The following is a 17,500-nucleotide window of genomic DNA, read 5'->3' on the forward strand; positions in this document are numbered from 1 at the left end:
TGGCAGGCCGGCCAGCGTCTGACACACACACACACACACACACACACACACACACACACACACACAGACAACCATACGCACACGCACACACAATCACAACATGATTACAGCTCTCAAGTACCTCATCTGTGTCACACTTTAGATTTACTCGTGGGGGAGAGAGAGAAAGAAGCAGGAGATTAAAAAAAACTGGGATGAGGAGAGAAAGTGGGGGAGATGACAGGGCGAGCAAAAGATTTACGAGGGGAAAGGCCAGTACACATGAGGAGGAAAATATAGAGAGAAGGAGAGCGGGGAGATGGAGGGGGGAAAGCATGAAGGTAATACTGCGCAGACAGTGTTCAAGAGAGAGAGAGAGAGACAGAGAGAGAGAGAGAGAGAGAGAGAGAGAGAGAGAGAGAGAGATAGAGAGAGAGAGAGAGAGAGACTGACCTTGTTGACGAGAGTCATAGCGTACACCAGCAGTTCGGTGTCCACGCCATCCTTCTCGTCCAGAATCTCCATGGCGTTTGACCACAGCTTGGTGCCTGCACCACAGAAACCCCGATGCGTTAGCCAGCGCGACCAGACAGCTACAGGTAAGCTCCGTGGAGATAGGTTAGGTCACGGCGCCTTAGATGCTGCACTGGGCCAGGTGGAAAAAAAGGTCTGGGAGGAGTGTTTTGTTGGCTCTGCTGTCCGGGCTGAGGTAAGGGGGAAGGTTAGGGGTCGTCAGACAGGTCTTCCCCCCAGAGCTGGATGTTCGGAGTGGGGGGATGGGCTGAGACGCAGTCGGCTTCCTGACTGATCCGCTCAGCAGCCGCTGCAGTTGGAGGGGGGTCAAGGCTGAGTGTGTCTCACAGTGGGGCTGAGGTGTTGGGTTCCCTCTCCCCGCGCGGGAGTGCCGAGCTCGGAGCGGGACAAGGCCGAACACCCTCCCTCCTCCCCCCTCCGCTCTTCTCTTCCCTTCCCTCTTCCCCCTCCCCCCTCTCCTCCTCCCTCCTTCTCACTCCTCTCCTCCTCCCCTCCTCCTTTCTCCACCCTTCTCCTCCCTCGTCCTCCTCCCCTACTCCCTCCTCGTCCCCTACTGCTCCTTCCCCCTTCTCCGGCCTTTTCTTCCTTCATCCGCCTCCTCTCTGCTCCTTCCTCCTCCCTCCTTCTCCCTCCTCTCCTCCTGCTCCTCCCTCCCCTGCCTCCCTCCTTCTCCCTCGTCGTCCCTCCCGCCCTCCTCTCCTCCACTTTCTTCACCTCCCTCCTTCTTCCTCCTCTCCTCTCCTCCCTCCTCCTGCTCCCTCCTCTTCCTCCCACCTCCTCTTCCCTCTTCCACCTCCACCTCTAATTCTTCCTCATCCCCCACTACTCCAGCGACGGCAAACACAATGCGGATCTTTTAGAGCACCGGGTAACGAGCCCCGTTTGGGGAGAGCTGTAATCTCGGCTTGGCCGTGGCTGCCAGGAGCTGCCCCTGGACACCCGAACCACCTCCAGCTCTGGAGAAAACACAAGCCCACTCGCACACGAGCCGCTGTCACAGGAGCTGGGGCGCGGCAGTAGAAATACACCCTCTCCACGCTCTCTCCAAAGTCTACCTGGCTTTGTATGGATAGTCAACGCATGTCTCGATAGACAAATCCAAAATTGGCTACGCTAACGTAGTGTAAGCTGTCCAACAGTGCGGGGTGCTAACCCCCTCTGATATTGCTGTGTTTTTTTTCTGGCAGTCTGTCTTACCTCTCTTGGTGTCCACGCCGTTGACTGCCTGGATGAGGAGAGCGGCGTTGGCCTCGGTGTACTCCACAAACACCAGCAGCAGCTTCAGCGCTGTCTTCACCACCAGGCGAAACTGCAGCGACAAACACACACGCACGCATGAGTGTGGACGAACACGCGCACGCACGGCCACAAACGCAGACAGGCGCGCACGACACGTTCACACACAGGGAGGAAACTGGCTTGACAAGGAGTCTAATGCCAGCTCTAAATCACCAGGGAGCACACCATCCAGTTCTCAGTGTTACATAACCGGACGACCTCTTCAACAGGCCTGACCAGAGTCTTGCAGCTTGGACTGGATGATAACCACATGATATCTCCTGCTGCACGAACGCAGAGTTATCTAGTGCTGTACGACAGCTCTTCCTGTTTCCAGAACACTGAGGGGTCATGATAAACGTACACAAGATGGAGAAGGAACACAGAAACCAGCCTCAGTTTGTGAGAAATACCCCGCATGGTGTCTGATGCATGTCACATGTTGGTAATTCTTTCTCTGCAGCTTTGAGGGTGACATTGAACCATGGCGTGGTATTAAATCTAAAGCTGTCCTCGGTCCTTTAACTACATGAATAACAGCAAACAGACACAAACGCGAAAGGGAAAGAAGGATCGAGAGAAGGACAGAACGCGAGTGAGAGAGACCTGAGTGTAATGAAAAGGTTGGCGACCCGGCCTTGATCAGAACCATGCGGCGGGTTACACTCCCACACGGGGGGAGAGGAGAGACGTAGGCGGAGGCTGGAAATAAACTCATGTGAGAGAGAGAGAGAGAGAGAGAGAGAGAGAGAGAGAGAGAGAGAGAGAGAGAGAGAGAGAGGGAATTGAGAGGGAGCAAAGGCGAGAAGAATAGGTTTGCTCAGGAAATTTGAAGAGACAACGTTAAGAAGAGAAGAGGGGGTAAAAGAAATGAGAAGATAGACAGAGAGACACAGAGAGAGAGACAGAGAAATAGAGCGAGAGACAGGGAGAGAGAGAGAAAGAGCGAGAGAGCGAGAGAGAAAGAGAGCGCGCGCGAGAGAGAGAGAAAGAGAGAGAGAGAGAGAGAGAGAGAGAGAGAGAGAGAGAGAGAGAGAGAGAGAGAGAGAGGGAATTGAGAGGGAGCAAAGGCGAGAAGAATAGGTTTGCTCAGGAAATTTGAAGAGACAACGTTAAGAAGAGGGGGTAAAAGAAATGAGAAGATAGACAGAGAGACACAGAGAGAGAGACAGAGAAAGAGAGCGAGAGACAGGGAGAGAGAGAGAAAGAGCGAGAGGGCGAGAGAGAAAGAGAGCGCGCGCGAGAGAGAGAGAGAGAGAGAGAGAGAGAGAGAGAGATAGAGAGAGAGCGAGAAAGAGAGAGAGAATAGGTGAGAGAGGGACCTGGCCACCAGGGGGCTGAGGTGAGCCGTGACTCCACCAGAGAGGGAATGGCATCCGAGGAGAGGGAGTCGACTGACCTTAGAGCCAACCAGAGTGTAGAGCCACTGGACCGTTTCATTGTGAGCTATCAGGCCGTTCATCCCATCCACATACAGCATGATCTGTCCCAGAGCTGGAGAGAGAGAGAGACAGAGAGAGTTACAGAGAGAGAGAGAGAGAGAGAGAGAGAGAGAGAGAGAGAGAGAGAGAGAGAGAGAGAGAGAGAGAGAGAGAGAGAGAGAGAGAGACATAGCACAAGATAGAGAGAGGGAGGAACAAAGACAGAGAGATTAAACACACTTTAGTCATTTCAAACAATAATTGCTATTCATCCCTGCCTTTTCACCTGAGGACATACCCATATCCATCTGTGCCAGGCATCATCAGTAAAGCATTCTGAATGTCTGTGTGGGTGTGTGTTTGTGTGCATGTGTGCAACACATTATCCTTCACTCTCCTTATAATTCTATGACCCTCCACAGAGAGTGACTCAAGGAAGAACCATGTAGAACCAAGAGGGACTGCTGATACACAAGGCTAGAGACGGACCAAGGGACCAACTCAACTGGACATGGCACACCTCACACTTCACTTGTTCACTCCCAGAAATACACTTAGAAACTGCAAGTATATGTCAGTCTGTCATCATGCCTGCCTGCCTGCCTGCCTGTCTGTCTGTCTGTGTGCGTGTCTGTGTGCGTGTCTGTGTGTCTGTCTGTGTGTCTGTGTGTCTGTCTGTCAGTCTGTCATCCTGCCTGCCTGCCTGCCTGTCTGTCTGTGTGTCTGTGTGTCTGTGTGTCTGTGTGTCTGTCTGTCTGTCATTCTGTCTGTATGTCCATCTGTCCAGAAGTCTGTCAATTTTTCAGTCTATCAATCTGCCTGCCTGCCTGCCTGCCTGTCTGTCTGTCTGTCTGTCTGTCTGTCTGTCTGTCTGCCTGTGTGTGCAGCTCCTCAGAGGGTTGTGAAGGGGTCGTGGAATCAGCTGGGGCTATGGAGGAGACCACCAGCTAACAGACACACTCATGCACACACCGGGACACGACTGCGAGAGGACGGCAGACCTTCCAGAAGGTTCTGGGCACTGTAGCCTGTGCAGATGGCTGATCCATGTGAATGGACTGACGTGTTTGCTCGACACAAAGAGTGAGGAAGCTACTTGTGCAAGTGATTTTGTGAGAAGTAGGGATGCACACACACACACACACACACACACACTAGGGTCGGTGACACCAAGACAGTAAATCCACCGGGTAGGTCTTAAAAACGTCAGCCACGTGCCCTCGGACAAAACACATCTTTCTGAGGACGCTGAGAAGCAACCCAGCGACCATCCTCTCATCCCTCTGGTCGATCCGACACAACTGGAGGGAAAATATTTGAGCAGGACTGAGTCAGTGGGGCCTGACACAACTTCCGTTTGTAACAGGATCCATAAATAAGGTAAGAATGGGAGCAGGAGGGCCCTAAAAAAGCAGGGGGGGGACGGCAATGGCAAGGGGAAACAAATAGCCGTGGACAGGAGCGGGAGAGGTACAAAAGACTTCTTTTAGTACGCAGCATTTTCTTTTTTTCTGTTTCTTTTTTACAGACTTCGTGAAACGCTCCGTCGGTCTTTACCGGCGTCTCTGCGGCCATCTCCACTCAGCGAGAAGTCATTTCACAGCGTAGGACATTCACAGCAGGGGCCCTTCGAAGCCGTGCGGGGGGAACACGAGGTTGAGGACGTTTCCAGAGGATAAACATCCTTCCGAAGGCAGGACAACGCTCGGGGGTCTGCTTGAAGCTGGTTGCTGATACATGTCATGGTCATTTGGGGAAAACCAGAACAGAGCTTTCTGGGAAGTCACAAAAAATAAAAAAAATAAAAAACATTCCTCCTCAAATGTCTATCCTGTTCATATCTGACAACTCGGTATAAATAATTGATGATATAGTTAGATAGTGTGCTATGAGTCAAGGGGAGTTTCATCAAGTGTTGGTCATCCCTAGCGTATGGTAAACCTCCAGCGGGTACATACTGCTTGCGTGTCGGAGGCCTCGCAGAAGTGGGTGGGTGCCAGTTTCCCAGCAAGAGGGAGTCATACTTTGTACAGTTTAGGAGGATTTACAAGGACAGGGGCCCCAGGTTTGGTTGTCTCTTTTCCATTCCAGCCCATAGTTTGGCGGTATGAAAAATTGGGAATATGTTGCGTTTCGGCCAAAATTCCCAGGTGCAGCTGTGTGTGTGTGTGTGTGTGTGTATGCAGGGCCCGCTGCTACTTCTGCAGCAGGGGCAGTTCATCTTTTATCAATCAGGGCTAATTACTCACAACATGTCAGTCCTCAGCATTCCAGCCTCTCTCCTCCTGCTGGGAGACCAGAGCAGTGTGCGAGCAGAGCCAGAGGAGGGGAGCCGGTGCACACACACACACACACACACACACATGCACACACACAGATACACGGGCGCACGTGCAACACACACACACACACACACACGGACACATATAGCCTCCATACGCACGAGGACGCTATCAAAGGAGACCACATCAGAGTGTGTTTGTGAAAACGCGATTAACCCCTTCAGTCAGCGCGGGCGGGAGAGTGCCGTCCTCTCCGGCGAAAGTCCCGCCGCGACACACTCGCTGATAGATGAGAGACTGCCGTAATGAGTTGTTATACGGCAGTGCTGTCGAGCGTGACTCGGACCCGGATTCCTACAGGACGGTATGGGCTCGACGCGGACACGCACGCGGCCTGCTAAAAGCGGATGGCATGCCGTCCAATAACGCGAAACCTTTTCTTGTTTCATTCAACCAGTCTGTATGAAACTGCATAATTGGTCCCGTAAGATTGATGTCTCTACTGATAGTTTGTAAAGATATCTGAAAGGTTGTATCCCTCTGGACCGAGGTTGAAACGCCTCATCTGGCATTAAAGCTCTTTTCCACTCGGTAGTTGAATGTTTGACCCACAATATTATGGTGTCCTTGTCTTTTATCTGCTAACTGCACCTGCGAGAAGGGGGCCTCCATGCGATCGCATGTTCTCAGGAATGTCCATTCAAAACAGTCTGTCTGAGGAGTGATGGGTCTCTTATGAACGCCTTTACACTTGTGATTACAGCACGTCAATGGCTGTCTGATGACAGCTCCCGCACACCCCTTTTTGAGGTTTCGCAACGTCAACAATGAGACCGAGAATCCCAGCTCTCACTCCTTTTAGCGTGTTGCACTGATTGCGATCTTATATTTATCACGTCATCAACCATCTAAGAACCCCAAACATAAGTATTCCCGACAATAATTGGACTGCAATTTGGGGAGCCGCACCTTTCCAAGTTCAGAGATTGGAAATGGCTCTAGGAAACGTCTAATCACTCGATGGGAAACCCCAACGGTGAGAAGCGTGGGCGAATGAAACAGATTTCCACATCATTGCGTATCAATTGCCCATGGAACACACATGGAGAAGAGAAAGCAGTTTTCTGACTGCAGTCGCCGCCCTCGTTCCTTCGGCTGTGATCATGACCACGGCACGGCTGGCCGGCTTCCTGCTCCACCTGTGTAGTGCAGTGGACCACGCTCGCTGGTTAACAACAGAGAAGCCAGTCTGTGGGTCTGGGACCTGGCCTTTGTTCTCCCCAACTGGAGAACAGCACTCCCCAATAACTCTGAGAGGGAGCGAGAGAGAGGGTTAATCAGAAGAGCATGTGAGGGCCGGGCCCGGGCAAAGGCTGCGTCTGCCTCCAACACTGATGTTGTGCCAGAGAATGTGGGCCTTCGTCGGGCGTAATCAAAAGCAGTTCTACAGTACCTCACACAAAGAACAACAATAACAGCGTTCGGATCCCTTCGCATGTGCGCAGAGTAAATAATGAGACGCTGGCAGACGATGTCCTGCCTTCAAAGCTTCGCGAGTGGAATGCAAATTGAAGACATTGGGGAAAGGAGCGGGCTCGACGAGAGAAGGACACACACACACCGAGAAAAAAAGAAAGACATTTGTGTTCTCCGCCAATCGCAAAAGAAACTTGGAAGTGTTCAATGAGCGCACTGGCATCTGTTCATCCGCCTCACAACCCCTTTCCCTTTCAAACGGCATTCGACGGCCCCCAGACGGTGAATTGTCCTTGAATTGTACCAGGCTGGGTGGTAGGTGGGGATGGGTGGGATGGCTGTGGAGTTGCGTGACGTGCCTGGTCGGTAGAGAGCCTGGGACCGCTGCTGAGAAAGCCCCCCTGCTCTGGCCTTGAGAGGGAAGAGAGGGGAGTCCAGCCAGCCTCCGAGGTCTGGAACGGGAGGAAGCCGTGTTCCTGGGCCTCCCGCTCCTCCTCACCGCAGCAGTTACCCTCCCAACCCCCCAGGAATGCACAGGGAGTGCGGCTCTCCGACCAGAGCAGAGGTGTGAACCTCCCCCCAGGCCAGGGTGACGGCGAGCAAGCTGGCTCGTGCACCTGGTTCTGTGAAGCGGGTCCACAGACCCGTACATAAGCCCCCCCCCCCCCCCCTCCTCCCTCAACCCTTGTTCTCTCCATCCTCCAAACACCCACCAACCTCCTGCTCGGTTTTCATTTACATTTCAGAATGTCTCTGAAACTGGGTCAGCCAAGCTTTGAAACTGTCTGTCTGCACACAGCATTTTTTTTTGCTGGGCTTTTTCGGGGCACCGGCCAAATCTTTATTCTTTACAATACAACTTACAGCCTCTTATCTGGTTCTGTTCGGTATTAGGTCAGGCGGCTCTCTCCCTGCTCTGCAACGTGCTGGTGCATACCAGAGACACCAAAGGGTGGGCAGGAGGTGTCAGACGTGATTGAGCTTGGCTGGTTATTGCTGTGAAAACACCTCTGTAGGTCAAGATACATACAGTATGTTAATATGCTATTAATTATGTATTAGTGCTTTACGAAATGGTATATAAATACATAGTTATTCTTCTACAGTCTAATAGACAGTTAAGAAGTTCTTGTAGGACTTGGTTGTAACAATTACAATACTACATTTAGGTATGCTAAAGTTATAACACATGGAAATCCGGTTATTAAACACCTATAAATAAACCTACTAACAATAAAAATGTACGACTTGTAACTGAGTTCATGTTAAATTAATGTTTAAATTATTCTTTTTAAATTAAGAACTAACTTTATTCTTTACCAATGCTTCCTGTTGTATTGTCATTATAAAGACGGACTGACACTATTTTAAATAATGTTATGAAACATTCTGTACACTCCTTATAGATTGACAGAGGACAGGCTTAGTATGCTTTGGTGCTGAAATAATGCCTTGGTCATCTTTTTCCTTCGACTGGGTTTTGATTTCGACTTGCTCTCCAGTTTCCAGTAATGAGACTGGTTTATTGCTCCCGTCAATTAAATCCTGCTTAAGTTTTCTGCCCCAGCACAATAAATTCACAGGGAGGACTTCACGAGCCAATCAGAAGCTCTGGTGCTAAGCACTAAGGACATTAGCCAGACTTGCAGCCTCAGACAGAACAACGTTAGCCCAGCGCTAGACCAGAACTACACCCGCAACGTAGTAAATTAGCCAGACAAGAGAGAAGTATTCCCATGATGAAACATAAATGTACAATGTGTCTGCCAGCGTTATAATTTACTGTGGGATTCACAGTAAGTCTGTCTATCCCCAGAAGACAAACAAACAAACCTAATGGGACAACAGCATAATGTGAGTCAGAAAGGCCATCTCGGAACGCCACATCTGCTCTCACTGTCGACTCTTATTCAGACACAATCCCCAGATGCAGGGCTATCTAAACAGGTACTGGGCTATCTGTTCAAGGCTACAGGTTCAGAGCTATCTACACAGGTTCAGGGTTATCCATACAGGTGCCGGGCTGTCTAGATAAGTTCAGGGCTATCTATATGGCACAGGGATATCTACACATACACTTTATCCTTATACAGAACACTAAGCTGAGCAAGTATTGTACAGTTGTTTCAAACACTCTCTGTGCAAACACATGAACATCACTGGAGATGAAGATGGTTGCGTTGAATAAAAGATAAAGAACTGGTACTTGAGGATCTGGAAGGGGGTCAAACTGATGGGCTTCAACCATTCTAGGCGGATAAATCACTCGAAAATAGCGAATGCATGACAGAAACAGTCCATGTAAAACAGGCTGAAAGATGAGCTGTGCTAAATTGTTAAAGCTCTTTCGAGAATAGTGGTGCGATTTTCTCTGGCTTGCCATATGCTGAAATCATACCTAAGAAACAGTCAACTGTTAGGCAGGCCCATAGAGCCTGCTGTAGCTGTCTGAGTTACAATACTGAACGTTTAGTTTTCCTTCTTTCATACGGCAAATGAATCTCCCAAACTCATAAAAGTGAGTGACTGCAACATTAGAGGTCATAAAACAAAAGAGATGCAGAAATAAACTGCATCCAAGTTTTCTCTGTGAATTTGAGGCTGTCTTCGTTCGGTATGTGAGGATATACCTCAAAACTTGGCTGAAAACAAACCCTAACTATCCACACTTGTTTGGGCTGATGAAATCCCATTGTGGCTGGAATCCTTGCTGTGGTCTTTAGATGTGAAGGATATGGGAGGCAGAATATAGGTCAGGCAGGTGGGGTTGAATTTGGAGGAGTGGGGGTGGGTTGCAGATGCCGTCTGGTTGCTTATATGAGGAGACTGTGGGGACTGAAGGGGTGGGGGAGGATAAGTCTACAGGCTCTCACAGAACAACATGTAGAATGAAAGGAAATCAGAAACATGACATGCCCTTTATATTAGAAGGTCAGTCCAGTTCAAGATTTTTACGATAGATACGCACCAAACAGTAACCCAAACAGAAACCCTTGACTGCTTGAATTCCAAACTGGTTGAACGGGTTCTTCCTTTTACGGAATGGAGAAAAGCCGTTTGGAATTCAAGAAGAATTCTTCAAAGGGAAATACTATTCATCGTCCGATCAAGTATTTTTTATTTTTTTGAAGTGGTTGAGAGGAGTGGGGACGCAGGGGATCTAGAGATGACGATCTCTCGGCTGCGCGGACGTGTTGTGTCTATGGCTGGGATTTGACATTGATGCCAAGACGGAGGTGGGGGGGAGCTCTGGGCGACAGGCGAGGGACGAGGGGTAAGACCCCGCGCAGGATTCATTTCCTAAATTTCCGCTGACTTCACGAAGCAGCGGGCCGAGAGAGAAGCCTGCGTCGTCCCTGGAGACTGGGCTCAGACGGAGTCTATCAGGCTGATTTATGTGTGAAAATACCAGGCTCTGCTGGAGGAGGGCTCTCTGGGAGCACCGCACAGAAGAGAGGGCTCCGGGCCTGGCTCAGACCCCCTGCTCAAGGCTGAGACCTGGGGCTTTCTTCCTGGATAGTTTACACTTAGTCATTTAGCAGACGCTCTTGTCCAGAGCGACTTACAGTAAGTACAGGGACATTCCCCCTGAGGCAAGTAGGGTGAAGTGCCTTGCCCAAGGACACAACGTCATTCGGCGCGACGGGGGATCGATCCGGCAACCTTCTGATTACTAGCCCCACTCCCTCGCCGCTCAGCCGTTTGACTCAATTTTCACACAGCTTCCACGTAAACCTATTCATAAGCGAGTAAATGTGTTAGACGTGCCCGAGCAGCGAGCCACGACGGGGAGACGTTAGCCGTACCTCCTGTAGTCCTCACTCCTCCGTTTCAAGAAAGAAACAACGTTTGGGTTCATGTGAGAATGAGATGATGAAGTAACCACAAACAGGCATCCACTGACTAGCCTGGGTGGGCGCCATAAGATCTAGCTGACGTGAAAACTCGACCAGAGGTAGACCACGGCAGGAGCTTAGCTGGGAAGGAGGCTCATAGAACCAGGAAGCCTGTATCCACCCCTGAGGTAGACCTTAACACAAGCTCCGGAGGTGTCACCGAAATACCTCAAGTTCTGCTCGACTCAACCCTCAGTCAAACAGGTGAAGCAGGAGCCCGATACACAACTTGGAAGTCACAGGGGGGTTGTTAGGATTGCAATTTCAGGTCTAGGTTTTACAAAGAGGTAACTGGAGGAGGTAACTGGTACTGCAAGGCCCAAAAAGCAAGCTGGAAAGTTTGCATGCGTGGTTCCCTTGGGATCTCATTAGAAGCCGGGAATTTGGGATTCTGTTGGTGCGACTGTGGCATTCCTGGAGATACCCTCCTGGCTTACACCGCTGGATGGAACCTGGGACCAGATCGGAGAACAGCCCTCACTCCTGCCCATTGGCCATACCAGGGAAACCACATGGTGTGTGCGCGTCCGTGTGTGTGCGTCTGAGTGAGTGTGTGTGTGTCTGTGTGGGGGGTGGGTGTGTGTGTGTGGGGGTGGGTGGGTGTGTGTGTGGGGGGGTGGGTGTGTGTGTGTGTGTGGGTGTGTGTGTGTGTGTGTGGGGGGTGGGTGTGTGTGTGTGGGGGTGGGTGGGTGTGTGTGTGGGGGGGTGGGTGTGTGTGTGTGTGTGGGTGTGTGTGTGTGTGTGTGGGGGTGGGGTGGGTGTGTGTGTGTGTGGGCGTGTGTGTGTGTGGGGTGTCTGAATGGTGTGTGTGTGTGTGTGGGTGTGGGTGTGTGTCCGAGGGCAGAGACTCCCTCTTCTCCAAGGTCTTCCCTTTCACATTTCCTGAAGCTCCCAGGCATTGTGGGAGCTTTTCAACTGAACTCAGGTTTCAGTGATTCATACTCTCCTTCTGACACACACTCTTTCCCACACACACACACACACACACACACACACACACTCACACATTGTCACCCCGACCATTCGCCGCATGAATATTCAGATATTTACACACAAACATGTCCATGCACGCACACACACACACACACACACACACACTCTCTCAGTAGGTCAGACAGGCTCAGACTCTATGGAAATGTTGATCCTGTTGAGGTAGCACAGCAGGGGTCCCCCCCCCTCCTCATCCCCTCCAGGACAAACTGCCCATGACACAGCCAGACAGCACAATACACACTGTTTCCAAGCTGGAGCGCCAACACTACTGTTAACCCGCCACGCCTGGGCTTTCACTTAGAGCAGCTCAGAGCTGCACACACCAGGGAAAGGCAGAGCAGGGTTTTCTACGACAACCTTTAAGTACCTCAGCAAACTGTGAGTCCGTGCCATAACCGTATACATCCTGCACCCTACAGCCCAGCTCAGCTGGCGGTATCACCGGCTCTGGTGGTGTATTGCAAAGAGTTATAAGGCAAGGCCGTATATGTTGACGTTTTTATGAAATGCTAATATGACACGATGTAAACCATGACACCGACTGACCCCTGTGACAGGAGGGTGTATTGTGACAGTAGCATGGTGACTGGTTTGGGACAAGCACACCCAGTTTGAGTGGTGGAGCGGGACTTATGTTCCAGGTCTCACAATTTAAGAGGCAATGAAACACATGACTGCAGCACATCTCCTTCTCCCCCCTGTTCCCTCCCTCCCCCTGCCTAATTTCTCTCTCTCTCTCTCTCTCTCTCTCTCTCTCTCTCTCTCTCTCTCTCTCTCTCTCTCTCTCTCTCTCCCACTCTCTCCCTCCTCCCTCTCTCCCTCCATTAAGAGCTACCTCTGCTAGCAGGAAGTCAGGGTGCTTTAACTTATGGCACCACTCTAACAGCCATGTCATTAAAAACAGCAGAGTGTACCGTGGTAGCAACACAGTGAGAGAGGGAAAAGGAGAGAGAGGGAGAGAGAGAGAGAGACGGAGTGACAGAAGCAGGGGAGGGAGGAAGAACGAACCAGAAGGGGAGCAAGAAGAGCATGTAATGAATTGTGGGGCTTAACTTATTTGATACAGTGATACTTTGGGATGAAGTGCAACATAACTCTGCTGTCTGTATAAGCCATTCATCTGCTTGTGTCAACCATGGATGCTATTCCCTGCCTGTATGCAGAATGTGGGCGCTTTACATCCAGATGATTCATAATCAATGGAACTGCTTACATTCCAGCACAGGTATCCAGAGCTTAGCTGCTATGCTAAGTGTGTAAGGAATGCCCTTAGGTTTCCCTACAGAAACACCATCTATTACCCTGGCAGGGGCAATAAAAGGGTTTCGCTAACCATTTGCTCTGTAGGAGAACTTGTAAGCTTTAAATGGCTAGCAGCAGTTTCCCCCAGAGGCCCGAGGTCAAGGGTCAAAATGATGTGCATTTCAAAGAGAATAACTAATTGCTTCAAGTTGAATGACCTCTAATGTACTCCTGCTCTCTCTGTCCCACCTCTCCCAAGGCTTGTGTGTGTGTGTGTGTGTGTATACAAGAGAATGTGCTTGAGTGTGTGTGTGTGTGCATGGATGCATGCGTGTCTGTGCAACTGCAAGTGATTGAGCGCATCTGCGCGCGCCTGTGAAAGGGGTTGAGTGTGTGCATCTCACGGCCCAGTAACCTCCATGAAGGTGTCCCATTCGCATTGACGGGGTAATAAAGATTGGACTCACTCTCCTCTGGCCTCCCCCCCCCCCCAGGAGACACGACCCACCCCCCCCCTCCACCTCCTCCACCCTCCTCCCAGGCCCTCTGAGCCCCCCAGACCCAGGTGTGAGGGGCCCGGCCAGGGGCCTTGGAGCCAGACGGCGACCCTGCCCGCATCACACAGGGAGCGTTAAACAGCCGCAGGCACCCCTTGTGGCTTTGGGGAGGAAGAGGAGGAGGAGGAGGCGGGGGTTGGGGGGGGGGGGAGAGAAAGGAAGGAGAAAATAGAGACGGCGTCGGGGAACGCTGAGAGGGGGTGAGGAGAGCTCAGAGTGAAATATCTACCGTTTACCGACGCTGCGATGTTGAACCTGTGAGAGACGCGTCGGCCCTGCTCGACGTGTGCGCCTGCTGCTTCTTCCACAAAAGTCTGGCACTTCGAGACTTGAATGCAGGACAGAAAAGAGCCAAAAGGTTTTGGTCTGGGGGTTTTTAACACGACCGACAGATGGCTTGGAGGCTGGATTCCAGCTCCTCATTTCTCTGAACCTTGAATTGAACCATTCGAGAAGTGCATTCGTGTATACGGAAAACTCCATGGGGGGGAAGAGAAAGCAATGATAAATACCAAAACAATCCTTTCTATTAGTCCAGGCTCGGTCTAATGTTGTGCTTGGCTGTGTGTGTTTGCACGTGTGTGTGTGTGTGTGTGAGTACGTGTGTATGTGTGTGCATGAATGCGTGTGTGTGTAGGTGTGTGTGTGTGAGACAGATATTCCAGTGTTCTTATTTACCACTCAGAGATCAGTGGTGGAGCAGGCGTATCTAAACACTACATCTCTGACCCAGGATTGTGTGAGTGTGTGCATGTGTGTGTGTGTGTGTGTGTGTGAGTGTGTGTGTGTGTGTGTGTGTGAGTGTGTGTGTGTCACCCAACATATGTGCTGGAAAGGGAAAATGATCTACACCCCACATTTCCTCATCTGTTCCGGAGAAAATAGGTCAGGAGTTGAAACAGGTTAAGGGGCTTTCGGGAGAGCAGTGGTGTGGGGCTCCCATGGCAACGCCACAGACCCTAACCCTGGGGATGGGGTGGGGTCCGCGGAGATGAAAGAACCAATAAGCTGATGTGAAGAGCCCCAGAGAGAAAGGGGGGGGTCCGATGCACCGTCCAATCAGAATCGGGCGTGTCGAGGTGGAGAAATCAAAGCTGCGGTCTTGGCCGTTTTGGAAAGTCTTTAAGGGGCGTTTTTTTTTTTTTTTTTACTCAGAGCACATTGCAAGAAACTCGCGTTCCTAATAGCCTGTCTCCTTCCTCCTGCGTCTCTTCGCCTTCATTCTCATATCTCGGAATCACCCTCCACCCTCCACTGTCCTCCTTTCCCCCTCTTTCTCACTGAGTTGTTTGGTGCTCCGGAAGCTGTGTATGTGATTTATCCTTCCAAGACTTAGAAGCAGGAGTATATGGGAGTCTATGGCTGGGGTAGGGGGGGGGGGGGTCAAAGTTCAAGCTCCCAGCTGTAGATTTAGGCTAGGGGAAGCTCAGGTCCAGAGTTACAACCAACCGACGAGTCTGTCCACGACAGCCTCTGATTTATAGAAATTCAAATGTGTCAGAAAGGAGCATGTCTGATTCTGACGCAGTAGACATGCAGAATAAGCTGTACCTAATTGGATAAACATGTGGCGGCCAACATCTGATTTCACTGTGAGCCATACAAGCCATTAGGGTCAATTACCAGGTTATTTCACAATGAAGTATGCCTCTCATTTTTCCTTTCCAAACCTTAATAATTTAATACCTAGAAGGTGTCTGGGCTATGTAACCCAAGACTAATTGAAGCATTTGTCTTGTTAGGGGCCAGCTTAAGTTTGAATTGTTGCATGAAAAAACGAAACAGGAATGAACTCGTGAAGCCCAATTTTTCTCAGATTTGAATCAGTAATATGGCAATACCATTATTTTTTCACTTTAAAGGCGGGAGACAATATCAGACGTCATATCAAAGTGAGCGAGAGAGAGAGAGAGAGAGAGAGAGAGAGGGTGAAGGGAAATTAGTTTTATGATCTGCTACATCCTGCCAGGACTTTTATTGTGCGCTGAAGCATGCGTGACCTGCCCTCTCGCAGCGAGCTGTTAAATACTGCTGACCTTGTGGTGGGTGCTGGACCCCCATACCCCACGAACCAACCTGGTCCCCCGCCCCCCCCGCCCCCCCCGGCCCCCCCCGCCCCCCCCCGCCCCCATCCAACAACATGACTCCACCACGACCTCAGCAACGCGGGACAGATAAATTAACCAGCTGCTGCTACACTGGCCTGATTTCCACAAAATCAGCCATGGCATACAGCCAGTGTTGTTTATGTGCCTAAGTGTGTGTGTGTGTGTGTGTGTGTGTGGGTGGGTGTGTGTCATCAAACAGCACCATTAATTGACATGGCCCATGTAAACACATGTGTTTCTGGATAGGTTTATGGAGAGTGTTGAAACCAGAGTGTTGGAGGATTGATTAATAACATCCCTGATTGCCATATGCTTTCCACTGATGGAAGGGGAAGGGGAAAGGGAGGAGTGGAGAAGGAAGGGAGGGAGGGAGGGAGGGAGGGAGGGAGGGAGGGAGGGAGGGAGGGAGGGAGGGAGGGAGGGAGGGAGGGAGGGAGGGAGGGAGGGAGGGGGGAGGGGGGAGAGAGAGAGAGAGAAAGAAAGAGAGAAAGAGAGAAATAGAGAGAGAGAGAGAGAGAGAGAGAGAGAGAGAGAGAGAGAGAGAGAGAGAGAGAGAGAGAGAGAGAGAGGGAGGGCAGGGCTGGGTAGGCCATGGCTGGGTAGGCCAGGGCCGGGGCATGTGCACCTACCTCGGAGGATGTAGTTCTGGTAGTTCTGGTCCGCCTCGGCCCCCACCTTGATCAGGCACGTCAGTCCCTCGGCCACCACAAACTCATGGACCAGGTCCTTGTCATCCTGACACAAAAGGGATCAGAAATGGTGACCCACGTAACACATAGAGCCAACAACAAACTGCATGCTACAATATACAGTACAACCAGTCAGAAGGACAGGAGACATGCCCATCTTAAAGGAGGAAGCCTTGAGTGTAACTGTAAGGTCAATAGAAAACCACATGGACCAGTATACATGGTGCATATTTGTAGGGTCCACATAGCACCGTTATTCTGTCAAAGTTAGGTATAATATGTTGTTATTTATTGGCAAAAGGATTTCAAACACTTACATATGAGCCTTTAAACGGTACATGTTTAGTTTGCTTCTAGTTACAGTCATTCAAAACTACATCACAGGGATTATAGTCCATTAAATAGATTTATGCTAACCATACAAAAAAAATGTTCCATGACAGCATATTATCCTAACTATGCTATGTTACTCTCACTGTGGACAAATGACCCAGCATGCTCAAAGCACCTCATTTCCTGTGCTCATGACAACCCGGTGTTTTGTGCAGCCTAAAATGCTGGTTACTAAGTGCCTGTTGCTCCCTGGTGTTCAATTAGTTCTGGAGAGTCTGCTAGCATTGCACTGTCTGCTTGACGACCTGTTTGTCAGACACCAAGAGACGTGAGCAGAGCCTCACTTCACTGTTCAGATCGCTCATGACAAACCTGAACCGCAAGTCTCGCTCACGTTCAAGCAAAGGACAACTCCTCACCTTCACTGCGCATGCATTTCCCCCACAGATTATTACCTCGCATGCAGCACTAAATGTCCCCTTTGTTCATGAAGATGTTTATGAAACATAACTTCTTTCATTTTTGTGACAAACGACAACACAACACATCAAAATAGCATAACATGCTCTGAAAAGAGCCTCTGTTTTTGCTGAGGGAACAGAGAGAAGCTTCCTTTGTGCCGAGTGGTTACTTGCGATTACATACAGTAGACCCGGGGCCTATTAAATATCCACTCCTTGGCTTCACCTCAGCACTGTTACTACCATACAAT

General features: G+C 50.4%; 1 protein-coding gene across 4 annotated transcripts in view; it reads right to left on the reverse strand.

Annotated features, from left to right (window-relative positions):
* Positions 1 to 17,500, reverse strand: part of fhod3b (formin homology 2 domain containing 3b) — a 99,649-nt gene that overhangs the window by 23,199 nt on the left and 58,950 nt on the right. For all 4 annotated transcript variants that reach the window (XM_084702884.1, XM_084702892.1, XM_084702876.1 and 1 more), the window contains exons 5-9: positions 16,396 to 16,501; positions 3,191 to 3,285; positions 1,711 to 1,822; positions 433 to 527; positions 1 to 18 (exon numbers count right to left, since the gene is read on the reverse strand). The exon at positions 1 to 18 is cut by the window's left edge and continues 126 nt beyond it. In XM_084702884.1, the coding sequence (XP_084559010.1) occupies positions 1 to 18; positions 433 to 527; positions 1,711 to 1,822; positions 3,191 to 3,285; positions 16,396 to 16,501 (426 nt within the window). The remainder of the gene's footprint in view (positions 19 to 432; positions 528 to 1,710; positions 1,823 to 3,190; positions 3,286 to 16,395; positions 16,502 to 17,500) is intronic.

This window comes from Hypomesus nipponensis, chromosome 2, assembly GCF_054491055.1.
Source record: "Hypomesus nipponensis isolate SF chromosome 2, ASM5449105v1, whole genome shotgun sequence".
NCBI lineage: Eukaryota > Metazoa > Chordata > Actinopteri > Osmeriformes > Osmeridae > Hypomesus > Hypomesus nipponensis.